This window comes from Neolamprologus brichardi, chromosome 3 (genome assembly GCF_056152115.1).
Source record: "Neolamprologus brichardi isolate AB-2024 chromosome 3, ASM5615211v1, whole genome shotgun sequence".
Taxonomy (NCBI): domain Eukaryota; kingdom Metazoa; phylum Chordata; class Actinopteri; order Cichliformes; family Cichlidae; genus Neolamprologus; species Neolamprologus brichardi.
In genome coordinates, this window is record NC_142106.1 from 29142834 (window position 1) to 29169025 (window position 26192).

Consider the following 26192-nt stretch of genomic DNA (forward strand, 5'->3'; position numbering starts at 1 on the left):
CCCTGGGACAGCAGGGAACTTACAGCACAAGGGTTACTCCTAACCTATTGCATGTGTGTGTTGTACATTATTGTATATAATGCAATGTGACCCTGAATTAGATAAGTGAAATAAAATGGATGGATGGATGGATTTTTAACTTTTATGTTCACATACGTCAAGAGGTCAAGCATGAGGGAAACCACATCATGGCCAATGTTTAAACAAGGAAGGTTAACTCATCAAAATTATTTATTTGTGAAATAGATATAACATTATTTTTTCAATCCCCAAAACATACATGATCAAAGCACCACAACGGTAGCCCAATATCACACAAAATTGAAGCAACATTAAAAAACAGAAGCTGTAGCCTCAGCTTGGTAGATTGGACAATCATAATGAAGCAGTTCATTTTAAGTTGCGGATTCAAGCAACATTTTTCATATTTTTGAGCACCAAATGGCACCCAATAGGCATTAAAACTCAATGCAAATAGCTGAGAATCACATAATGCTCACTACTCTCCTAATTAACTATCCAGCAGCTAAATGGCTCTATAAAAGTTAAACATAGTCTTGACAAATTACTTCATTATCTGAAAACAAACAAAAGAAAGCATTCCTATGGAAAAGTATGTCTGTGAAGGTTCTCAGTCATCCAGGTCATCGTAGTCAAAGGAGCTTGGAAAGAAAAGCGTCTGGACTTTAAGTTGCTTGAAGACGTTTCACCTCTCATTCGAGAAGCTTCTTCAGTTCTAGGGTCAAATAGTTGAGAGTCCCAGATTTAAACCCAGTGGGAGTATCCCCCCCAAGAGGGACAAAAGGACCCCCTAATGATCCTCTAATCACATGACCCGTTTTCACACCTTGGCTCATGTGGATTATGTAAACTTATGTTTGGAACTGTTACCACTGTTTCTGTTTGTCTTCTTACATAACAGCATCGATGGTTTCAACCAGTCATGTGATTCACTCAGGAACCTGAAGGGACGTTATCCTTCACCCTTTATTTATTTATTTATTGCTGTGGAGCAGTTGTTCAAGGAAACTGCAATAGTGTTGGCCAAATGAAGCTTACTGAACAACTGAAGCGTGTATCAAAAAATGGTTTATTACCAGAAGCTTTTCAACACATCCCATTTGGCGCCATCTGGCGGTCAAAAAAATACAGAGCCGCTTGAATCGGTGCCATGTGGCCATCACTATTATGTAGAGAATAGTGTGCTTAATGTCTAAAAAGTTAATACTTATGAGACAAGTAATGAGTATACCAACTGTTAACCCACTTTGTCACACTTTGAGATACAGCAGCTGAACCTTTAGCGTTAACACACTGTGCGTCAAACTGCACACAGTTTGAGTGTTTGCTGACACTTGTTGAGCTGATAGAAATGTTGCATTTGAAATGACCTACCACAAAAAAACAAATCCTTTATATTTGCTGCTTTTCAGTAGCACCAACTAGATGCTGAAGTACCACAACCACAACTTACAGACCGGCACTCATTCTGGCCCACTTTAACCCCTGAGTATAAGCACTATAAATGAAACTAAAGTAATGAGCCTGTGCTGAAAATGTAAAGAGTAGAAAGTACAGATATTTGTTTAAAAATGTAAAAGCTAAAAGTAAAAGAATTTGTATTTTTATACTTCCCACCTCTGCCTGCTACGCTTTAGTGATGGATGAGGATCCTTTAGAGATGGGGTCTTAAAAATGTTTAACATCTCTATCACTTTGAAAAGATTTACCATAACTTAACTAGCTGTGCAAATACTCCAGTATCATACCATTCATAATTTATCCCAACACCAGGATGAAGTGGTTGGGTGAATGCAGTCTGGACTTTGTGGATTAGAACCATTGGGTCAGAGACATGATAGAAACACAGAGTACCTGCTTTATAATCCAGGAAGACTCCAATCTTGCAGAGACCTGAGCCGGGCACTTTGGTTTCTACATTATTGTGACAGAATAAAAAGCCGTCTGCTGTACAGTCTAAACTCCAGGACTTGTCATTTTTGCCAAACTGTGACTCATCAGATGTCCGGCTGATGTTTTTATAAGCCACTGCTACAGACAGAGTGCGAGCATGTCCCTCTACCTCCCAGTAACACCGGTCTGCCAAACCCTCTCTGCACAGCACCTGGGGAAATTTAGTGAACCTGTCCGGATGAGCTGAAGCCTGGCCGGGTGAAGGCCTCATCCTGCGATTCTCACATATCAGGTGGAGATAACGATAGTTTGAGGTCCCATCCAGCGTGAGGGGATAAACATCTGGCAAAAAATACAGCAAGTATGATCAATATTACCACTATTTTCCACTGTAACTGACTAGTATATTATTTTATAATGTTTCAAGTGAATTTCATACAACGTAAAAACTCTTCTCTGCTGCTGGGGGCCGGAGGTAGTGAGAAGTCAACATATGAAACTGTGAAGAAACAAACTGGAGTTATTTTAAAAAATCACTGGGTATGTATGAAGCAACTTATCCACAACACTTTCTTTTTTCTTTTCCAACTGTTACCTGTGGCTGAGATCATGGGCCATGTTTCTTTCAGTGACATTTCCAGTTTATCTTTGAGCTCAGACAAACACTCGGTTATGTCTTTAAAGGAGCGTTGAGGAGGAGCTCCAGGTGAGCCATCTGGAGAATCCCAGGAAGTGGAGAGATGCTGTGAAATATAAGGAGAAGACAAAAATGGTCATATTTTTTTTAAGCAACCCATCATAAATCTAAACGATCTCATACAGGTTTACCATATCTGCTGTAATGTTCATTTTCGCCATTTGGATCGAATTGTGCTCAGTTTTTTAGGCCTTTGAAATCAGGTGTTTTACAGGAAAACCTTTGCTAGGTTGTGAGCAGCTATACCTGCATCAGATATATGAGGTCATCTGCATCCGAAGCTTTTTCCAGTTCAGCGTATGTTCTCTTCAGCTTTGTAATCTCCTCCTTCAACTGAAACTGGTGGTCCTCCGCCTGGGCGGTGGCAGTTTTTTCCTGGGCTTTAATCAGCTGCTTCACCTCACTCTGTTTTCTTTGCATGGAAGAGATGAGCTCATCGAAGATCTTGTCACAGTCGTTCAGGGAAGTCAGAGCAGAACTCTGTTGGCACATCGCAGATCTGTTTTTGGTTAAAAGTTTATCTTTCTTCAGTTAAAACAACAACCCGACTTGATCTTTGAACCCCACAGACCGAGACAATTGTAGAGAATCTGTTAAGCATTAAAATATGTTGTTAACAACCACCTGTGGGGCGCAAATCACATCTAAAGAGAGAATGCTAAACTGAAGTCATCAGATGAGAAAAATCAACAGCATGTTTCTCAAAGTAAAGGTGAAAAAGAGCAAATCAAAAACAAGTGCTGAAGGCGGTGCTTGCTTGTGCTGCCCGGTAAAAATCTTATTGGAAGTTTGATCAGAGCTAAATACTGGGACTATGTTAACGCACTAAAGCTCATTTCAGCAGCTATCTTATTCACCCAGCAGATAAATGCACATATCAGATCTGAAAACATTGCTTTTCCACACCTTGAGACTCTCCTCAGCTTGGCTCAGTTCTTTCAGCTCCTTTTCTTTCTTTTGGACTTTGTCCTGGATTTTCCTTTGATTTAAAGCCAGCTGATTCTGCAAGAAGGCAGTTTTGCATCCAGTGATGCATTTAAATATTAGTAATCAGTAATGTTATTAATGAGTTAATGAGTAAGTCTGATGTCCACATGTCTTTTGGGAGCACTGAAGCATTTGGACTTTGAAAGGTAGCATTATGTGCTTGACTCCTTGCCCCGACCTTTGCCTTATCCTTGAGTGCTGAAGCGGAAACACATCCGTGGCCCTTGTGTTCATCCACTGTGCACAAAGAGCAAACAAGCTGCTCATCTTGCTCACAGTAGAGCTCCCTTAACTTATTGTGCTTAGTGCACATTTTCTCCTGTATTGACACTGTAGCCTCCACCAGCTCGTGCTTCTTCAACACAGCAACGCTGTAGTGAGGCTCGAGGTGAGTGGGACAGTACGATGCCAAGCAGGTCAAACATGACATAATGGCTTTGATTCTGATCCCACAGCAAAAGTCACAGGCAACATCTGTTGGACCGGCATAGACCAGAGAAGGACATGTTGACTTGGCGCTCTTTAGCTTATTCACAACCTAGACAGAAAGACAGAAAATGTTATGGTGTGCTGTAAAGAGACATAGAATGTTTTTGGAGATTTTGAGTTTCTGATCTAATGTAAATCTGTTCTCTTTGCAGTCTAAGAGTACATCTTTCTGTGATGGCCAGTTGAGCCTGGCTTCATAATGAAGTGTGTTCACACAAACATTGTTTAAATGCCCAAATCTGGAGCTCAAATAAATATGGTGGTATAAATCAGTACAAAACCACTTCTTTAATTATTTGCACATTTACAGGGGAAAAGTGGTAGTGTTACATAATTTCTTATGCAACAACACGACTGTTACGTTATCTGTGAGCTACAGAGTCTGTGCTAAGTTCATTTCTGTCCCCTCACCTCAGCCAGCATGTTGTTCCTCCTGAGAACAGGCCGATGGCTGAATGTCTCCCTGCACTGAGGACAGCTGTATTCACCCTTCTCCTCCTCTCCATCCCAGCAATCCTCAATGCAGCTTTTACAATAACTGTGTCCACAATAAATGGTGACGGGTTCTTTCAGAAGATCCAAACACACTGAACAGGAAAACTGAATGCAGTCCAGGTCAACTCCATGTGGCTCATCTTGCTGACTTTGCTGCTTGCAAGCCATTTTAGTTGTGGTATTATTAAGACTGTCCCTGAGTTGATATATCTCTGAAGATCTTGGCAAAGAAAGCAGCAACTGTCTGCTTTCAGCAGAAGTGGAGAAGTGGAAACAGGTCAAGTGTTGAAGTGCAGTCAATGTCCACCCACTTTAATTGTCGTCACATTTGCGTTAATGATTCATTTTAAAGGGGAAGATAGAACAAATCAGTTTATCAGTCATAGAGACTAGAGAGCATACAGAGTCTATAATTCACTGCTGCATTTGCATCTTTCAGAGGCTGAGGAATGCTCTTGGGGAAGAATAACAAGGCTTACATTGTAGTTTTACACTGTAGTACTGTTTGTTGCCTTGTTTTGTACGGTGTTTGTGTTGTCCATTCATTGTTGTGTCATCTCCTACACATTACTGTTAACCACAAAGTAACCTTAAAATAACCAAGAATCAACTGCATGTTTTTAAAACATGTGTAACAATAAAATGCAAACAATACAAACTCACTCTTTTTTTTTTCTGAAGTCCACAAAGGAGTCGTTCTAAAGACTGATGGTTGCCAAGTCTGTGAGGGTGAAAAAAGCTAGCAAAACAGATTTGGAGAAAAACTAAATCTGCAATGAGATTAAATGCTGGTAGATTAAGCTAAAAATACAATAAAACAATGTAAATGCAGGATGACCCAAACTGTACATCCAGGACAAGGTAACTATCCAAGTCTTGCACAGTAAATATATGGACTACGCGTACAAACCACAAACATCCAACATTTCATGTACTACTAACACACTGCTCTTGCCTTTCTTTACTCTTAAGATCCAGAATGTGACCTCTCACCGCCTTGCGGGTGTTTCACATATACAAACGTAACTACTATACTTAATAGACCTTCGTATTGCTGGTAGTGGCATCTCATGACACACATACATTTCTTTGCTAGAGTTCCCCCCATTGATCAGAGCATGTAAGTGCAGTATAACAATCCTGCCTAAAAGCACCTATTCTCAAAACGAAAGAAGAACAGGACAAAATGGAAAACTCCCCAGAAATTAGGTTTTTTTTATTGCTTAAAAGCAACAGGGACAAAACAGGGTCAAATATAATATATAATTATTTTACAATATCTTAGAAATATGTAACATGACTAAATATTCCATGACAAGTTAACAAAACCAACTCTCACCACAGTTTTTTGACTCACTTGTTGACTTATTTGTCTGTGATGCTTCTCGGTCTGAGACATTCGTCCACAGGAAAAAATTATGACTACAATGCATTAAGGCCCTCAGAAGATTATGCAAAAAGTCCACAAAAAAGGTAACTGCTAGATAAGTATTCAACAATTTGCCAACAAACCTGATTCCAAATGATTTAACACATTCTCTTCGATGTATGTAGTATTGTTATGCAGTTATTATGTGCAGTGTAAGAATATCAACAAATAATAAGATGCTTTTTTCCCTTCCACTACCTGGATAATAATTATAAAAATCTCACTTAAACCTGATAAGAGACTTTCCTTTCTCCACTATAGCCTCACACGCTCTCTGTGCAGCATCTGATGGGGACTTAGCATCATTAGCTGCTTCATTTCCAATGAAGCCACCAAATACTCCTCCTGCTGCTGCTGCTGCCAGACCTGTGGCTCCAGCAACTACTAATGCTGTTTCTCCTGCCGCTGTTGCAGACACTCCCATTAATGCTGGAGCCTTTTTTACAGCGTTCATTAACATTACGTTATTCATGGCTGTGACAGCTAATCCAACCATTGCTGCTACACCGAAAAAAGCACCGAGCAAAGCTCCTGTTGCAATCCCTGTCAGTTTGGTCAGAAAGCTGTTGCACACATCAGTTTTAGCCTGGTTTCTGATCTCTTCTGCAGTTTTATCTGGCATTGAGTACGAAATGTGCTCTACCCGTTTCTGTATTGCCGTCTCCACATGTTCCAGCATTTTATTTGTGTAGTAGCCTCCTTTTGTTTCCACCACCATTTTTTCTATTGTTTTCAGTAACTCCTCCACCTGGAACTGGTTGCTCCTGTAGTTATTTGGCTGGTTGTTGTTCCAGTGTTTGTTATCAAAGACGTGGCACCGACCACCACACTTTGACACCAGATCACTCAGATTCTTGTTCTGACTGACAAAATCTTCAATTTTCATCTTTTTGTGGAGCTGTTCACCGTGAGTGAAAACAACGACAGCATATTTTAGAGCTTCTTCTGAGAAATACTGAACTATCTTAGTGATGACAGCCTGCTCGTGCTCTGTGAATTTACCCACTTGAAGCACAATGAGAAAAGCATGAGGCCCAGGAGCACACTCTGTCATACAGCTCATTATCTCAGGCTTCAGATCTTCCTCAGACCTTCCTGTATCAAAGAAACCAGGGGTGTCGATAAGAGTGATGCTTCTTCCATTGACTGTTTTGGTTTCTGTTTTGCATTTCATTGTTCCAGAGTTTGGAGAGGGGTAGGTGGCAAAGAGCTCCTCTCCAAGAATGGTGTTACCCAGGTGACTTTTTCCTGATCCAGTTTTTCCCAGCAGGACCAACCTCATCGTTGTTGACTCTACAGGAGAACAATGACTCTGTTAAGAACATTTGCCTCTCTCTCTTTTTTTTCCCTTTTTTTTTGCTGCTGCAAAGAGAGACGTTTCTTTGTGGTTTGAGGTTTTGAACAGTAAGCAGTACATGGTTTATAGTTTTACTTACAAAAAAACCACACTTCTAAATGAAAAACTAGTGTTAGAGCCAAAGGGGTTTACTGGAAGAAGTATCTGGTAATTAAAAAAGGAAATCATTAGGAAGGATAATGAAATATTGGACTGTCTGAATAATCCACTCCATTAAGAGTTTGAGCTATTGCCCTCAGGCTGTTAATTTAGTAAATTTAGATGCATTACTCCAGCACTTTGGGTATTATTATTTTTCATTCTTTCTCAGTATTCTCTACTCACCTGGATCGTGGACCTTTTGGTGAACATGTTGAGAGAAATTGTCATTTTGGAAAACATCAAATGCCTGCAAAGACAACAAAGTATCAACATCAATAGCAATTCCTGTAAAAACTCATCAGATGCAAATGCAGATGAAAAAAGTAATTATTATTATCTTGTGTAGTTTATTTAATAGAGTGAAAAAAAAAGATTCATCACAAAGTAAAATGAAACAAATATTGATATGGAACGTAACTTTACTTTTCCAAAGGGTTTTTCAACACTCAACACACTAATGGTTAGGAGCCAATATTTAAGGAAAAGTGCTTTGTCATTACCTCATGTGACTCTTCGTCATTGGGGTGAATGACGATGCGGATCAGGAGTGGTGTGATGCCTCCCCGCTCTTCTTCAAATACATGAACTTCCTCCTTTAAAGCCCTCTCCACTTCACTGACAGGAAACTGCAGGGCCATCCCAGCACCGAGGACGGGAAGAGCGACAGATCTGAATCTTTTCTTCGCACAAGAAGATAGTATTGTGTTGATGCCCATTCGAAGAACCTATAACACATAAGAATACTGCATTATGACAGATGGCTTCATTAAAAAATGTCCTCACAAACAGGCAGAATAATAAAATCATTCCTTTACTATCTCACCTGGACTGCAACTCCGTCTGGGTCACCATCCCAGGGAACAAGATTGAGGAAGAAGACTGCATTAGACTGAAGTCCAGGTAAGCCCTCCAGCAGTACTGAGTCACCAGGCATTGTTTCATCTCCTGCTTCCTTTCTAAACCTTGTGGTCAGCTGGGGTCCAGCTACTTCAAACAAAGCATTTCCAACACGGGTAGAGAGAGGATCATGGCCAACCATAGGAGACACCAAAGCATCCACCTAGGACAAGAGCAGGCAATTTAGAAAATGTGTTTTATTGCAAGGTGTTGTTTATTTTAATTACAGCAGCATTTCTCACCTGTTGGCTCTCGATCGATCCCTGAATAACCTCCATGTGGACTCTGCCTCCAGGAGCTCTGGCAGTGGCTCCTCTTGCTGTATCTTCATCAGGTGTATCTATCCCTTGGAGAAGCCTGTCACATGCTTCCTGCATAGCCCTCACTGCTTCCTCTCTGTTATCAATCAGGATGATTTTCCTCACACTTCGACCTCCCACACTGCCAAAGTCCTTCACAGCAGCAACAGTTGCCTCAGTGCACACAGTGAGAGGAACCCCAGAGACACCTGAGCTGATACAAGGAATGGCTATGGACTGAAACTCCATTATTTCTGATAAATTTAAAGCACAATGCACAGTTTTCTCCAGTAACATCTTATCTCTGTCACTTGCTTTTCCACCTGATGGCACAACTGCATGAAGCAGTTTCTTGCACTTTAAGTTACCCCCTGTCGTCACTACTGTTTCTCCTATGGGAATTTTCCCAAAACACTTCACTAATTCATCACTCTCTCTCTGTATTTCAGGACCACCAGCTCGACTCAATGCAGCAGCAACACCTGCAGAGTGCTCCAAGTCCTGATTGGCTGCATTAACCAGAACATCTGCGTGTTGCTTGGTGATGTCACCCTGACACACAAACACCTGGAGCCCATCACAAAGGCTGTAGCTAGCAATGGTTGTGCTTTCCTCTCTTAAACTCAGAGATGCCATATTGTCAAGTAAACTTGAAGGCTGCTCGATGTCTAACAACCTGGCATGAACCAGAGACAGTTCTCCAACAACAACAGCCATCCCAGACTCATCTGTGTACACCTTCACCTCACCTGCAGTCTGACAAGAGCTGCTGGACTGAACCAAAGCTTTAACTTTGTCAGGGTTTACCTCATAATGGCACAAGTAGCCACCAAAGAGAGCGTCTACCTCAGCTTTCCAATCACTAACTTCATCTGCAGCACCAGGTTGAGCGAGCCTCCTGACTAAAACTCTCCCCTCCTCACAGTAAAGTTCAGCAGAGCATGCTAAACAGGCAAGCATGTTCTCAAGTTCTTGCTGAGCATGTGGACATTCTTTCAGGTAACGAAGGAGATAATTATCAACGTGTAGTTCATACTCTTCATCACTTGGTGGAAGAGACGAGGCGGGAATGTTCTCAGGAGTCTGTGACTGGGAAAGACATGCAAATGAGAGGAGGTATCAATCTGCAACAAAGACCTCCTAACATCCTTATATATATATATGTATATAAAAATTGATGATTTGATGATGTGTGTGTGTGTTGTGTGTGTTGTTATAGCTATAAATTTATTAGCTATTCCACATTTAAAAACCTTGATTAAATGAATATACAAAATGTACCGCTACTGTAGCAGTGGGGATGGTGTAAGTTTCCAGACTTTCTCGGACTGTGATCACCAAATGACGATCTCCAAGCTCCAAAACATGCTCTGATCTTTTAAGGACTCGCTGCTGATCTGTAGACAGACATCTGGAGTTACACAGTGGATTTGTTTTACATTTACTTAAAAAAATTATATATATAGTAAATTATTTTCTTTAAAGCCTCCTTCCTTTTATCCTTTACATCTCATGCCTGTCATATGTTACAAATGCGTTTCAACAACTTGCACTTGGATTCACAGCCGATTTTACTTACTTGCTGATTTTACTACATCTGTCAACCCACATTTGTTCCACTGATGCAACAAAAACTGCATTTGTACTTGAGTGTACTGCAATATTCCAGTCTTCTCCTTAACAGCTCATCCATAGAGAAGAAAGTGTAAAATACCACCAGTTACATAGTAGGTTCAGTTCTATCTCACAGCCTTAACTGAATGGTTAACTTTCACTTTCGATAGACCCTTATAGACCCTTCCGGTTCAGGTTTTCTTTCATGCAGCTCATCATTAAGTTTTTCCTCAAAATTTTAAACCTCGTTGTTCTGACTGTTTTTAGCAAATCTTAGCAAAAGGAAAATAATAAACAAATAATTATGACTGGCCGTTTGCATACTTCGACAACTATATGACGTCTCGTGAAAAAGCATACGAAATATATTTAAATATATGTACCCATATTAAAATTAATGATTTACCTACCCGTTTCATATCTGAAAGCAATACCATAGACGTCCTCACCCAGTCTTATCAGTGGGCCGCAGTCTCCTCCGCCCGAGATGGCGCAACGGAAATATGTTTCTATCCCTTTTATATGCTCTTCGCGGAGACCGTAGCACTCAAAGAAAACCGGGTAATGGTACATATCACCCATCATCCCGCTGTAACTATAGCTATGTAGAGCGCGTAGCAAGCATCAGATCTACAGCTGATCCTGAGAGATGAGTTGTTCCGTTATGACACAGGCGCAAAACGAGTGCTGGTACGTCACGGGCGCCACGTGACCAAACAACTGCATGAAATTCGTGATAAATTTAGAACAGCAGCAAGTAAACAGCTCTAGGGCACATCGCTGGACTGAATGCGTAGCCTTTGGCAAGCCGTGGAAGTTATAATAAACCCTTTAAGCCTTCTTAAACTTCACTTTGATTTTCCTTCTTCAAGCCTATTCACTTTTTTTCCTTAAGAGAAACAACTGTTTGAAGGTCAGGTGCCCTGCACTGTTGTTTCTCTGCCTTGTGCAGCTGCGCAAACCTTCACCAACCAGCTCAATCTCTGCGCAGTATTTACTTTTAAAGAAATGCTATTGTGGTTTTGCACACATTCATTTTCGTTTCTTTGTGATTTTAAAAGATACTTTAAAAACTTTGTAATGCAGTAAAAACAAGAGCAAAAGTGCATGCTTTTGTTATTTCTCCTGGAACACATTTGAATATACCTGCCATCATTTTGAGTATAATTTTGTTATTTCTATGAATTTATATTTGTGAATATAGTTCACGTGGGGCATTCCTTTATATCAGTAAAATGTTTTCCTTAAATGTTTAGTAATGGAGCTTATGGGTAAGTTCAGTAAGGAAGATCCTTAGGAGGATCCTCTAACATCTGTCTGCTCTCAGGTGTTGCCTGCTAAATCTAAGCTTCACATCACTTCCTCTTTCCCACACTATCAAGCTGTTTGCAATACCACTGGTCTAGTCCAATCATCTTTTTCCTGGCCTTCTTCAGGTCAGTCAGCATTCACGCAGCATACTTTAAATCTCACTGGACCTCTGTCATTCTCCTTTGAAAACGCCTTCATGCATCCCACCTCCTCCCATCACCACCTCTCATCACTCAGGCTCCATTCACGTCTCTATCTTCATCTCCACCACCAGCATGTAGACTCCAGGGTGCCCTGCTGTAATCTCTATCACCGCTGGGATTCCTTTCCTTCGAGACGGGCCATTGAATTCTAACCGCCAAATACCTCTATCTACATTCTGTACATCAATAAATCATGTTCATTTCTTTCTAATAATCTCTCCTTCTTGAAATAAAATGAGTTATTTGTAAATAAGTGGACATGAATAACTCAAGCTTATTATATAATGTTATAGCATGTTTTTAACTACCTCATTCTCTTTATTTTGACAATACTGCCGTTAAAGCTGCAACACATTTTGGGGTCAACTTGAAAGAAAGGCATGTGAGAAATGTAAAAATGATGTCAGAGGTCAAATGTGACCTCCAAATTATAATTTGGTATTTAAAATCCTCATATATCGTTATCATTTCCCTAATGTTATGTGGAAGGTGGACCTTATTTGACCTCGAAGAAGAGGTCAGAGATCCAAAGTAATGTGATATTTACAACCCCCATTACCTGTATGCCCATATGTTGTTAAACAATGGCAGTAATAAACTCACTTTAACCTTCAGATCAGTCTATTGACTCTGAAGAAGAGGTCTAACATCAAATGTGATATGATATTTTAGATCTTTATATAGTGCTTTTGATATGTTAACAATACACACCACATTTAGTTACATAGTTTTTAATTTGTAACAATTTTGGTTAATTTTCCAACAATAAATCCTTAAGTTGGCTTTGGAGACTGGGCCGGATGCAAGTCTAATTTTAATGGTTAACATGACCCCCCCATACTACACTCCTACACGGATTTATCAGAATTTATTCAAACCTTTTCAAGGTATGGCATTTACAGACAGAAGGAATGAAACACACACACACACACACACACACACACACACACACACACACACAGGCAAATGCTGCCGTTAATATAACCTCCTTGGCAGAGTTAATCAACTTGACTGGAAGCAGGAAAAAAATCAAGGCGAGACTTAAGTAAACTTTTTATTCATCTACAAACTTTGGACGCTTGTATTGTGATGCAGCATGAATGCATGAATAAAACCACAGTTATACTAAGTAAACACCAACACAAACCAGCCATGAAACTTATCAGCAGCTCCCTGAACCAACAACATTTATGAAAGCACTAATCTAATCTGAGAAAGGACAGGAGTTCATGTTCTCATACTGGCAAGCATTCACCCTGCTAGTCTTTGGCAGCCACACCAACACAGCAGATCTGTTGGCTACAGTCTGCTGGCTGTCCCCTATTTTTGGATATGGTAAAGTGACTGGATTCATCTGTAGCCATTCAGAATTAGGAAAGTAAGTTGTGTGTGTTTCAGTGTATACCATAGTATGAATGTTTAATAAGATTTATTTCACCCAATTAATTTTTGCAATCTCCATCAAATCCATATATTGTGAAATATTAATCACACTATGGTCTTTAAATGTTCTACCAGAAGTTTGATGCCCAAAGAAAAAAAAGAGGTATATTTATTTACTTATTTTATCAGGCAAACTGTTGAACTGTGCTAAGAATATGTGGCTTATAGCAACTGATGAACAGCCTCAGAACAGCCACTTTAAGCACACGTTCCACAAATTTCACACTCCAGGATCAACAGCCTGGTGACCACAGTGGTGCATGTAACAGCAAAAATAAATACATCAATCAGCAGTTAAAAAAAACACAAAGTGAACTGAAAGACTGAAGCCTGAGGCACAGCTGAAAATTAGATGTAAATACAAGAATAGAAACAAGCTCACCAAATCAACTTTAACAGTGGCACTCACAGATTGAACTGTTGCACTATCACTAAACTACCTGCATATATTAACACTTTAAAGCTGTTATTCAATGTGGTAAATATGACAAAGATGATATGATTTCTTCACTCTGGCATAACACCAAGAATCACCTTCCTTCAGCTAAAGGCAAGTATAGAGAGACTAAGTGAACAGGTGTTGCTTATAACCAAGCTGTTGAAGAGTCAGTGTTCATGCTGCATTCACCACACTTATCAGGGGAACTCCAGAAAGAATTTTCCACCGCACTTGGAAGATATAAAGCTTCCACTTTTTAAGCCATCATAAACACAGCTTTTAAGTTTCTTCAGTTTCTTCTAGTTTTAGTACATTAAAACCTCATTACCAGTACGAAGGTTACAGTAGATTATCGAAAGGACAGAAAGGACAGCTGCATGCTGTCAATACTAAGAATATGGAAAGCCATGGAAAGTATACTTTCCATGGCGCACCTGAATAATAAATAGGTGTGTGCTTGGCCTCACTTATATTTACGGGAAAGAACTAATAGCCTGTCTGGTATCTAGTTCCTCAATCTTGCACAGTTTGCATAACACTGTCATGCAACAGTGTGACAGAAATTGAACTTGACCATAAACAGGAACTGTCACGGTCTGCCGGGGCAGGCCGTGTGGTGATTATTTAGGACCCGGAAGCGGCAGCTCTGGTGCAGGTGAGTATTTATTTACCAAAGTAAATACAACAGAAATGGCGCGGGTGAAGCTGTAACAGAACCTAAACTGTGCAAACTAACAAAACAAACCAGAACAAAGATGCAGGGAGGTCCGGGGAAAATATACACAGAGAGATGGATGGAGAAACGCAGGGAGACCGAGGGGAAACAACACAGACGAACCAGCAACGACTAAGACAGAAGACACGACTTAAAAACACTCAGAGAACACAGGGAGATTACACACAGGTGGGGGACACAGCTGGGAGTGATTAACGTGACGAGACTAGGGAGGCAAACTGAAAACACTCACATAAGACGCAGACCTTCACAATAAAACAGGAACTTACACACACACACGCAAAGACACAGACTAGGAAACGCGGCCTTAACACAGGAATAGATGGGCAGAACAGAATACACTAAACAGAAGGAACAACAGAACCAAAATCACTAATAGAAAACACAAAACGCTGGGTCAAAAGGACCCAGGATCATGACAGGAACAAATAGAGGCAAAAATTGCACTTCATGGAAACATTTTTATAAACCTTCAAAATCCTGTACTGGCACCAAGTGGCCCTAAAGATTGTCGACAGCTCTCTAAAGAGCTTTAAAAAAATGTGAATATGTGTAAAAATAGATATGTAAAATGGAAAAAGAGTGTATGCCCATGCAAATTCACACACACTATGACCTGGGAAAACGTATGTCTGAAAACAAAAGAAAATAGAAAAATGGAAAAACTTTGAAAACTTTTGGGAAATTAGTGTTTTTATTTTTTACACACATCAAGTAGTTCTATCATTATCAGATCATTTACAGTTAAGTAAAAATAGATATTTGACAATTTCAGAAAAATCAAACACAACCTAATTTCTTCAGTCTTCAGTAGTCTGATGTGTTTCATGGTCCCAAACAGTCTTCTCCTTTAGTCACAATTGTATGAAAAATTAGGATCACAGTGGACTGAGGAACAACCTCACAAACATAACTATCATACTTATAGACCATGTGAGCCTCTTTAAACTCGTCGTTTTAATTTTTTATGGCTCACAAACATATTAAACAAAATTTCTGATAAACACACCAAACGATATGTTCCCACCACCAAAAAGCTATCAGGCAAACATTTGTTATTGAATAAAGTGTTATGTAATGTGTACCACCTTTTAAAAATGTAAACATTATTTGTAATGTAACAACATCAAAGGGAAATGAAATAATCAAATGTTTACAGGAATATCTGATTATTGTAAAAAAAAAAATTACATTAACTGAGTGAGAGATTTTCTTTTTTCTTCTACAGCCTTGTATGTTCTCTGAACAGCTTCTGAAAGTGGCTCTGCATCCTTAGCTGCTTCATTTCCAATAACACCTCCCATTACTCCTCCTCCTGCTGCTGCTGCTCCCACCAAGCCTACTGCTCCAGCAACTACTAGTGTTGTTTGATCCTCTGCAGCTGGCACATGTGCTGATGTGAAACGCTTTGTTGCAACATTCACCAATTCTGTGTTCTTCACAGCTGTAGTAGCCAGCGTTACTACACTGAAAAAACACAAAGCCCCAGTTCCAGTCCCTGCCATTTGGATCATACACATCATATCAGTTAGCCGGGTTTCTCATCTCTTCAGCTATTTGCCAACAACCCTGACACCAGATAATTAAAATGTTTTCTTTGATGTATGTAGTACTAATATGTGTAGTGTAAGAACATCAAGAAAAAATAAGATGCTTTTTTCCTTTTCGCTACCTGGAAAATAATTATAAAAATCTCACTTAAACCTGATAAGAGACTTTCCTTTCTCCACTATAGCCTCATATGTTCTCTGTGCAGCTTCTGATGGGGACTTAGCATCATTAGCTGCTTCATATCCAAGCAAGCCACCATATACTCCTCCTCCTGCTGCTGCTGCTGCCAGACCTGTGGCTCCAGCGACTACTAATGCTGTTTGTCCAGCTGCTGCTGCCGACACTCCCATTAATGCTGGAGCCTTTTTTACAGCGTTCATTAACATTACGTTATTCATGGCTGTGACAGCTAATCCAACCATTGCTGCTACACCAAAAAAAGCACCAAGCAAAGCTCCTGTTGCAATCCCTGTCAGTTTGGTCAGAAAGCTGTTGCACACATCAGTTTTAGCCTGGTTTCTGATCTCTTCTAGGGTCTTGTCTGGTAATGAGTGCCTAATGTGCTCTACCCGTTTCTGTATTGCCATCTCCACATGTTGCAGCATTTTATTTGTGTAGTAGCCTCCGTTTTTTTCCGCCACCATTTTCTCTATTGTTTTCAGTAACTCTTCCACCTGGAACTGGTTGCTCCTGTAGTTATCTGGCTGGTTGTTGTTCCAGTGTTTGTTATCAAAGACGTGGCACTGACTACCACACTTTGACACCAGATCACTCAGATTTTTGTTCTGACTGACAAAATCTTCAATTTTCATCTTTTTCTTGAGCTGGTCACCGTGAGTGAAAACAACTACAGCATATTTTAGAGCTTCTTCTGAGAAATACTGAACTATCTTAGTGACGACAGCCTGCTCGTGCTCTGTGAATTTACCCACTTGAAGCACAATGAGAAAAGCATGAGGCCCAGGAGCACACTCTGTCATACAGCTCATTATCTCAGGCTTCAGATCTTCCTCAGACCTTCCTGTATCAAAGAAACCAGGGGTGTCGATCAGAGTGATGCTTCTTCCACTGACTGTTTTGGTTTCTGTTTGGCATTTCATTGTTCCAGAGTTTGGAGAGGCATAAGTGGCAAAAAGCTCCTCTCCAAGAATGGTGTTACCCAGGTGACTTTTCCCAGATCCAGTTTTTCCCAGCAGGACCAACCTCATTGTTGTTGACTCTACAGGAGAACAATGACTCTGTTAAGTACATTTGCCTCTCTCTCTTTTTTTTTTTTTGCTGCTGCTTTTTAAAGAGATTTTCTTTGTGGTTTGAGGTTTTGAACAGTAAGCAGTACATGGTTTATAGTTATAGTAATAAAAAATAACCATTCCTAAATGAAAAACAGAGTTAGAGCCAAAGGGGTTTAACTAAAAGAAGTTTTCTGTAATTTATAAAAAGCAATCATTAGGAAGGATAATGAAATATTGGACTGTCTGAATAATTTGAGGTTGAGCTATTGCCCTCAGGCTGTTAATTTGGTCAATTTAGATGCATTACTCCAGCACTTTGGGTATTATTATTTTTCATTCTTTCTCAGTATTCTCTACTCACCTAGATCTGGGACTTTTTGAGTGAATTTGTCAGTTTGGACAACATCAGATGCCTGCGAAGAAAATAATCAAACATTCAACGAGAAGTTAAAAAAAATTATTCCTTTGCCAAAGTGTTTCTCGACATGCAACACTCAGGAGCCAATATTTAGGGTAAAATTCTTTGACATTACCTCGTGTCTCTCCTCATCATTAGATTGAATGACGATGCGGATCAGGAATGGTGTGATTCCCACCCGCTCCTCTTCAAATACATAAACTTCCTCCATTAACACTCTCTCCACTTCACTGACAGGAAATTGCAGGGCCATCCCAGCGCCGAGGACAGGAAGAGCAACAGATCTGAATCCTTTCTTCTCACAGGAAGACAGGATCTTTTTGATGCCCATTCGAAGAACCTATAATGGGTAAAAATACTGCATTATTACAAATAGTTAAGTTAAAGTTGTCCTCACAAACAAAGAGAATAATAAAATCATTCCTTTACTATCTCACCTGGACTGCAACTCCATCTGGGTCACCATCCCAGGGAACAAGATTGAGAAAGAAGACTGCATTAGACTGAAGTCCAGGTAAGCCCTCCAGCAGTACTGAGTCACCAGGCATTGTTTCATCTTCTGCTTCCTTTCTAAACCTTGTGGTCAGCTGGGGTCCAGCTACTTCAAACAAAGCATTTCCAACACGGGTAGAGAGAGGATCATGGCCAACCATAGGAGACACCAAAGCATCCACCTAGGACAAGAGCAGGCGATTTAGAAAATGTGTCTTATTGCAAGGTGTTGTTTATTTTAATTACAGCAGCATTTCTCACCTGTTGGCTCTCAATCGATCCCTGAATAACCTCCATGTGGACTCTGCCTCCAGGAGCTCTGGCAGTGGCTCCTCTTGCTGTATCTTCATCAGGTGTATCTATCCCTTGGAGAAGCCTGTCACATGCTTCCTGCATGGCCCTCACTGCTTCCTCTCTGTTATCAATCAGGATGATTTTCCTCAAACTTCGACCTCCCACACTGCCAAAGTCCTTCACAGCAGCAACAGTTGCCTCAGTGCACACAGTGAGAGGAACCCCAGAGACACCTGAGCTGATACAAGGAATGGCTATGGACTGAAACTCCATTATTTCTGATAAATTTAAAGCACAATGCACAGTTTTCTCCAGTAACATCTTATCTCTCTTACTTGGTTTTCCACCTACAGGCCCAACTGCATGAAGCAGTTTCTTGCACTTTAAGTTACCCCCTGTGGTCACTACAGTTTCTCCTATGGGAATTTTCCCCAAACACTTCACTAATTCATCACTCTCTCTCTGTATTTCAGGACCACCAGCTCGACTCAGTGCAGCAGCAACACCTTCAGAGTGCTCCAAGTCCTGATTGGCTGCATTTACCAGAGCATCAGCGTGTTGCTTGGTGATGTCACCCTGACACACAAACACCTGGAGCCCATCACAAAGGCTGTAGCTAGCAATGGTTGTGCTATCCTCACTCAAACTCAGAGATGCAATATTGTCATGTAAACTTGAAGGCTGCTTCGCATGAACCAGAGACAGTTCTCCAACAACAACAGCCATCCCAGACTCATCTGTGTACACCTTCACTTCACCTGCAGTCTGACAAGAGTTGCTGGACTGAACCAAAGCTTCAACTTTATCAGGGTTTACCTCATAATGGCAAAAGTAGCCACCAAAGAGAGCGTCTACCTCAGTTTTCCAATCACTAACTTCATCTGCAGCACCAGGTTGAGCGAGCCTCCTGACTAAAACTCTCCCCTCCTCACAGTAAAGATCAGCAGAGCAGGCTAAACAGGCAAGCATGTTCTCAAGTTCGTGCTGAGCATGTGGACATTCTTTCAGGTAACGAAGGAGATAATTATCAACGTGTAGTTCATACTCTTCATCACTTGGTGGAAGAGACGAGGCAGGAATGTTCTCAGGAGTCTGTGATTGGGAAAGACATGCAAATACAAACGACTATTAACATATAGTAAATTGTCCTTACATTAATAATATAATCGAATTTACAACATTCATTTAATGTGGATACATACAACTATTAAAAAACATGATTGAATTAATGTATGAACTTTACCTCTGCTAGAGCAGAAGTGGGGGTGGTGAGGTGAGAGGTGTCATTTTCCAAACTTTCTCGGACAAAGATCACTGAGCAACTATCTTCAAGCTCCAAAACATGCTCTGATCTCTGAAGTGCTGGCTGCTGATCTGTAGACAGATATCGCAAATTACAGACTGAATTCCTTATATAACCTATGTATTTATTTATTTATTTATTATGCTTCCTTTGCCATTCTTCATTGTGTTTTTTCTTCTCTTTTCACTGAGTGACAAAAATATAAAACGTCTAATTTAATATCAAATGTCTCACACGCACAATATTTCCCTGACTACACCAGTAATAAAAGCATGCAGATGATTTCAAAGTCTACCTCTGCTTAAGGGCTTGTACAGCTTAGTTTACTTCCTCTACTAACTCGTACAAACAGCAAATACAATATAAAAAAAAAACTGCATATGCGGAGATATCTGGGTAGCTCTCTTTCTCTGTCTAAACAGCCCATTTACAGGGGAAAGACTTCAAAAATTATAGGTTCAGTAATTTCCTGAACTCGCAGCTGCTGATCACCAAATGCTTTGTATAACACTAAGTTTCGCTTTCCAGACAAACTTTCGATTACGTTTCCTTTTTCACTACTCCCACTTACAGTAGTACATCACAGTGAAAATATAAGATCTTTTAAACAGCTGAGACCTTTCTGTTACGGCTATTTTAACCGAAAGAGAATAGTAAATTAACTAATGGTCATTTGTAAGTCTTCGACAACTGTAGGATATTTCATGCATAACAAAGTTCATGTGTGTGTGTGCGTGTGCGTGTGTGTGTGTGTGTGTTCACAGGCATGATAAAATTACCTCTTTTATTTCGGAAAACCACACTGTAGCGGTTTTCGTCCACTCTCGTCACCGGACCGCACTCTCCTCCGCCTGATTTGCGGTGAATACCGAAGTATTTTTGTAATCTCGTCAGATGTCCTTCTTTAAGACTCTCACACTCAAAGAAAGCAGGGTGCTGGGTCTGATCATCCATCATCCTGCTGTAACTGAACCAAATATAAGCAGCTCAGCACTCACTGATCATTGTATGTCTACTACAGGTTTCTCTCGTCTATGCGTCACATGGGGTGCATGACTAAGCATCCGTGCATGTAGCTAATGATACATTTAGAACATTTTAAAACCATTTTTTATCCAAGTCTGGACTTCTGTAATTACTGTAATTACTGATATTTATTATTATTATCATCACATTGTACCCGTGCAACTTTCCATTTCCTTCTATGAAAAAGTCAATTTCATCTAATTGAAAGCAGAAACTAACTAAGTTAACAATTGCAGTGACATATTAATCTTGTGAAGCTTTTGCTATTGTAAAGTGTAGAAGTAAATTTAAATCTAATTTGATATACAAAGAGGTGTTTACAAAGGTTATAAAGCTAGTTATGTAGCTATTTGGTGGTTACGTGTTTTGATATTTACATGTTTACACGTTTGAATGTTTAGACATGCATGTTCAAACCATTGACTTCTACAGTCAATGGTTCAAACCAGTAATACGTACGTGTTACCTGGTTGTTTTCCCTGTTTTGATCTGAGTATAAGATTTCCTGGCTTCTAAAAGGCCAGTGAAGTATTCATGAGGGCGGCACACAGGAAGTGTGGGTGCTTGTTGCTGTGTGCTGAGAGTACAGAGGCTGCTAAAAAGTTATCCGTCTCCATCTTGCTGTTCCTAATTATTCAGAGAGATTCCAAACCACCTAGTGAACCCTCGCGTTACACTATGATGCAGCTTGAGCCAGGGCTGGACTGGTCTTCGGGCATACCGGGCATTTGCCCGGTGGGCCGCTCGTGATTTTTCGTTTTTAATGGCGATGGGGTTTTTATTCCTTTTCTTTTTTTAACTGTATAAATGAGTGGTGGTGGATTGGCCAGTTGGTCATGATCGACTCTGGGTTGGACCAATTAGAGCCGACAAGGTCGGACTTTAAAGTTGAGATGAAAAGGAACTTGATTTGTGCCATACTACTTCAGCTAGAAAGTTGCTAATTCAATCGTGAAACTAATCAATGGATGCCCCTTCGGTGGTCCTCCTTGGGCTCTTGCACTCTGGGGCCTCTGGATGTCTGGGGCCTGGATCTCCTCCATGCCTGCTTCATGCCCTGGGGGACGGGGCTATGGCTCTCTACATCCTCTTGCAGACCATTACATGGGGAAACCATTTGAATACAAGCGCACCGATCCACACAGGTGTGCACACGGGTGTTCACTGTTAGTAGACTTAAATCACACCTTTCTTGGCTGCTACTTCAAAGCACATTGTGCGCTGTCTGTCCTGCGTGCTGCACAACAACATTCAATATTTAGTATTTACTGCTGTTTACACTTAGCTAGATTAATGCGATAGTGTTGTGTTTAGTATGTTGCTTTGGTTTTTTTTTTGCTTGTTTTCTATTCTTTTTCTCTCAACAGTTGATCCAGGAGATTTTTTTTTTCCCTTTCTCACTGTCCCTCTCCCCTTCTGTTTTTCTTTTCCTTCCTCTCTTTCTCCCTTTCCTATCCCTCACTCATGTCTGTCCCGTCTGTAACAACTGAAAATAAAATTAAATAAATAATAAAAACATAGGTCGATCAAATGGACCAATACGGCAATGCCATGATGATCCATTTGGCAAAATAAATCCATTGGGTCTCCTTGTTGGTCTTCAGATAACAATTCTGACGGCTAAAGAACCAAATGGGACAGGCAAAAAAAAAAAAGAAAAAAGAAACTAATCAATGATCAGCTGAGCTTTTCTTTCTGCACCGAAAAGAAGAAACCAACAGAGGTTGCGCCAAACAACAGCAGCACGTTTAAGCTTGATCAGCTGTTGTTAGAATTTATCTAATATTAATTTCTAGTATCAGCTGATGTTTGCTGGAGCTGTAAAAGCTGCTGGTCATGATATCGGTTTGGATATGTGGTGAGAGGGAAACATGAGGATGAAACCAGGAGATGTCCTTACTGGATCCTCAGAGCTGAACAGGTGATGGAGAAACAGGTTTACCTTTTAGGTGACATGAATGAGTTGAAGGGAAGTTATGAACTGTTTCTAATAAATAACACCAGGATCCTTTTCTAAGTAGCTGACAGCTGATAGCTGTGCAGGGGCGGGTCTAGCAAAGTTGTGCCAGGGGGGCCAGGTAGGGCATTAACAGGGAAAGGGGAGCACAAAGAAATACTTTTCTTTGTTATTCTCATTTAAAATGTCTCGCTTTTAATAAATAATTATCTGGATCTTACAACCAAAGTTTTCATCGATGTAAAATGTATAGAAATCCATTATTGTATTCAGTAAATATTAAGTCTAGTTAGTATATACCCCAGTAAGTTATAGTATTCTTTCCTTTGGGAAGGTACCATCTGTGCAGTATGCACTTCTGTTGAAGAAAGATGTTGAATCTATTTAATTACTAGAGAAAAATAATAGATTTCTGTGCATTTGTTTTATACATGCATTAAATTAAAATCGATTTGTCAACTAAGCATCTTGAGGCAGAGGGCGGGGGAGTGGTTCCCTATTTTTTTTTCTTTTTTGCTGAGAGTTGGCAACCCTATTAGTTAGGTATATGTAATTATAAATTAGGTTGTTTTATATGTTTGCTAAGTACTGTTTATAATACCAGAATAGTCAAGTCAAGTCATCTTTATTTATATAGCACATTTAAAAGACATCAAGTGTCGGCCAAAGTGCTGAATAGAGGGATAATATAATAAAAAAGAATTAAAATAGATAGAATGAAAACATTGAAGAAAGATTGTAAGACATCCATATATGTTTGTAAAGAGTATATGTGTACATGCAAATATGCACATACATATACAAAAATGTACACATTCACACACAAGCACACATATGTGAACATCATCCAATAAGATAAGAGACCAGACAGAACAAAAAAGATGTCATTATATGTCACTATTATAGACAGGTCAATAACTTGAACACTGGAATCCAGCGTTTAAACTAGTGCGTAAAGTGTAATTAAATAAATATAAAGAAACATAAATAATATACAAATATCTTATTTGAATTACTGTCATATAGCGAGAAAGCGAGAAAAACAATGACTGAGCTCCATTTGCTAAAACATCTCAATGAAAACCGCCTCTGCCTTTAAAGACAAAAAAAGCAGGACAGGTTATCACCCTGACTCTGTCTGTCCTCTAGTTGTTGTTGTTTTGTCTAATTTTTAATAGGAAATGTTATTTGCTGCAATATTTACATCATCCTCACTATAATCTGTTACTAACACACTGCACGACCCTAAAGAATACATTTACACCATTTAAAGAAATGTGAAAAAACCCATATATTAAATACAGGTGAACTGTTCCTTAACAATTTCCATAACAGATAAGAAACATGTTGATCACAGTTACTGAGTGAGGTATAACAAGTAGGTTTGTTTGAAAATGTGCTGTGTTTGTCTGCATCACTGATTCACAGAACCACTAAAATGTACGGCCAAACTGGCCAGCAGATGTCACTGTGTCAACGTGTCTGAATGAACTTGTGAATAACATTATTCTAACAGTGACTTGTGTCGAAAACACTGCTTTATTAGATTGAGCAAGCTAGTAATGTTTAGCAAGATTAAAAAGTGTTCAGGAAAACTGATTCACAAAACTAGATGTCACAGGTGCAGCCCCCTCTCATCTCTCCAAACCTGTGGCTGGCTTCTCTAGTCTATCTGGAGCTGCTGTCCATCCTAGTGTATTGATATGAACATTTTAAAAAAGTTTGAGTAAGAATTTAGCGAACATAGACAAACATCCATAAACATCGATTAAGAGAAATAGAACCTAAAAGTATTTCCATTTCCTCAATGATTGCATTGACCCAATTAGGGAGGTTGTAGGGGCAGAGATGTTCTGACCTCTATGAATTCCTTTTTCCTCTCTCTGTCTACTTCCCAAGCAGAACAATGGGTCACAGACAGACAAACCTAAGGTTACTATGACTTGAGAGTCATTTCACACATTGGGACATGTGGGTCACCCCAGTTCTGTTTGTTCCTTTTAAACTTGTAGCACATGCCCCTTCAAAAATCTCTGCACAGCCCCGCACTCAGTGTTTCTTCTTTACTCAACATTTTGGACGTCTCTGCGTTGTCGTTGCTAAGTCTGACCTTACACTGGATAGACTCAAGTTTTACATTGCAAAACGCAATGTTGCAGGCTAAATAGTTTCATGATTCCAAAAAACAACAATAAAAAGAAAACACTTTTTTCATACTTGTATTAAGTTGTGTATCAAAATTACAAAAAATTCAATTTCAGGTTAAATTTGATAGAAAGAGCTTACACTGACATCCATCTTGATTAAAGTGTCACAATAAGCCATGTTTGCATTTATTTGCAATGCTTTCCACTCTGGATGTCTATTTATGTTAAGCTGTAAGTATAAAGGAATCCATTCGACAACTTGTTGAATATAAACATTATTCTGTGCTAATATTGCACTTTTTTTCAGAACCAAAGAGTTTTCGAAATCTGCATAAAATCACATTTTAAATTACTTTGGAATATTACTTTAAATATTTAGATTTAAAGTTCTGCTAAAAGTTCAAATAAAAAGATTAATAATGTTGAACTGTAAAATATTTTGGGTGCAGTTTATTTTTTTAATACAAGTATAATAGTGTTTAGTGTTTTTTTTAGTATGAACTTTTACAACATTCAGCAAAATAAATGCAATTTTTTTTATTGATTATAAACAGACTACATCAGATTCATATTCTTGTCGGCAGATATTCCAATTTATGATATTGGTATCAGACATTAAAAGTGGTATTGTGCCATCCCTAATTTATACATCTTTCTGCATTCTGCGTTTTGCTCTTATTAACAGGTGTCTACCTCTCCTAACCCTTAAATGGTGACAGGAGATGGATGCCCTCTCCCTGAGCCGGGTTTTTGTGGAGCTTTTTTCCTGTTAAAAGTGAACTTTTCCTAACCACTGTTGCCATGTGTTTGCTCACATTGATTGTTGGGGTTTCTCTGCATTATTGTGAGGTTTTTACCTTACAAATCACAATGAGGAGACTGCTGTTGTGATTTGGGACTATATGAATAAAACTGATGTTAATGCTGGTAATGCCATCACATGAATCAAAGCATTTTCTTAGAGTGTCTCTTGTTGATCACAACATGTAAGTGCAGTACAACAACAGCAAAACCGTGGCATGGGAAATGGGAAACCTTGTCAGAAATTATAGCTTTTATTGCTTAATAAGACATCTTTGATCTGTCAAACATATCAGCAATATAGCATACACATATCAGCTAGTTCTATTATTATTAGATACTTTACAATTAAGTTAAAATAGAGATTTGACAATATCAGGGAAAAATCAAACAAAACCTAATTTCTTCAATCTTAAGTGTGCTGTTGTGTTTTGTTATTGTTTTTAAAGTTTGATGTGTTTCATGGTCTCAAACATTCTTCCACTTTAGTCACATCTGTATGAAAAGTTATGATCACAGT

The 26192-nt window shown here is 39.5% G+C and overlaps 3 protein-coding genes across 4 annotated transcripts; all 3 read right to left on the reverse strand.

The window, feature by feature from the left end:
- Positions 1–273: 273 nt before the first annotated feature.
- Positions 274–5713, reverse strand: LOC102793731 (E3 ubiquitin/ISG15 ligase TRIM25-like). The gene is made up of 7 exons (XM_035915725.2): positions 4499–5713; positions 3777–4136; positions 3518–3613; positions 2858–3091; positions 2510–2657; positions 2354–2413; positions 274–2256 (listed from the first exon to the last, which is right to left on the reverse strand). Exons 1-7 carry the CDS (start codon positions 4748–4750, stop codon positions 1727–1729), a joined length of 1680 nt encoding a protein of 559 aa, XP_035771618.2. The 5' UTR covers positions 4751–5713; the 3' UTR covers positions 274–1726.
- A 53-nt stretch (positions 5714–5766) lies between these two features.
- LOC148104145 (uncharacterized) lies at positions 5767–11012 on the reverse strand. Of its 2 annotated transcripts, XM_087835999.1 has the most exons (8): positions 10730–11012; positions 10285–10389; positions 9987–10102; positions 8649–9794; positions 8333–8569; positions 8010–8234; positions 7693–7756; positions 5767–7304 (listed from the first exon to the last, which is right to left on the reverse strand). In XM_087835999.1, the coding sequence occupies exons 1-8, from the start codon at positions 10902–10904 to the stop codon at positions 6232–6234; spliced, it is 3141 nt and encodes a 1046-aa protein (XP_087692125.1). In that variant the 5' UTR covers positions 10905–11012; the 3' UTR covers positions 5767–6231. The 2 variants fall into 2 exon arrangements, with proteins under 2 accessions (XP_087692125.1, XP_087692132.1); XM_087836006.1 differs by lacking the exon at positions 10285–10389 and having other exon boundaries at positions 8649–9788.
- Positions 11013–15872: 4860 nt separating this feature from the next.
- On the reverse strand, positions 15873–20756 carry LOC102790535 (uncharacterized). Its single transcript, XM_087835988.1, has 7 exons — positions 20521–20756; positions 19682–19812; positions 18406–19530; positions 18090–18326; positions 17768–17992; positions 17596–17647; positions 15873–17221 (listed from the first exon to the last, which is right to left on the reverse strand). The coding sequence occupies exons 1-7, from the start codon at positions 20696–20698 to the stop codon at positions 16146–16148; spliced, it is 3024 nt and encodes a 1007-aa protein (XP_087692114.1). The 5' UTR covers positions 20699–20756; the 3' UTR covers positions 15873–16145.
- Positions 20757–26192: the final 5436 nt, after the last annotated feature.

Coding starts and splice junctions, on each gene's coding strand:
- LOC102793731 (XM_035915725.2), bottom strand. CDS start 4,750: ATGGCTTGCAAGCAGCAAAGTCAGCAAGATGAGCCACATGGAGTTGAC. Junction 4,137..4,498: donor GGAACAACATGCTGGCTGAG/GTGAGGGGACAG, acceptor CTTTCTGTCTAG/GTTGTGAATAAGCTAAAGAG. Junction 2,658..2,857: donor ACCTCATATATCTGATGCAG/GTATAGCTGCTC, acceptor TATATTTCACAG/CATCTCTCCACTTCCTGGGA.
- LOC148104145 (XM_087835999.1), bottom strand. CDS start 10,904: ATGATGGGTGATATGTACCATTACCCGGTTTTCTTTGAGTGCTACGGT. Junction 8,570..8,648: donor GATCGATCGAGAGCCAACAG/GTGAGAAATGCT, acceptor CTCTTGTCCTAG/GTGGATGCTTTGGTGTCTCC. Junction 7,305..7,692: donor CCAAAAGGTCCACGATCCAG/GTGAGTAGAGAA, acceptor GTTCTCCTGTAG/AGTCAACAACGATGAGGTTG.
- LOC102790535 (XM_087835988.1), bottom strand. CDS start 20,698: ATGATGGATGATCAGACCCAGCACCCTGCTTTCTTTGAGTGTGAGAGT. Junction 19,531..19,681: donor CCACTTCTGCTCTAGCAGAG/GTAAAGTTCATA, acceptor TCCCAATCACAG/ACTCCTGAGAACATTCCTGC. Junction 18,327..18,405: donor GATCGATTGAGAGCCAACAG/GTGAGAAATGCT, acceptor CTCTTGTCCTAG/GTGGATGCTTTGGTGTCTCC.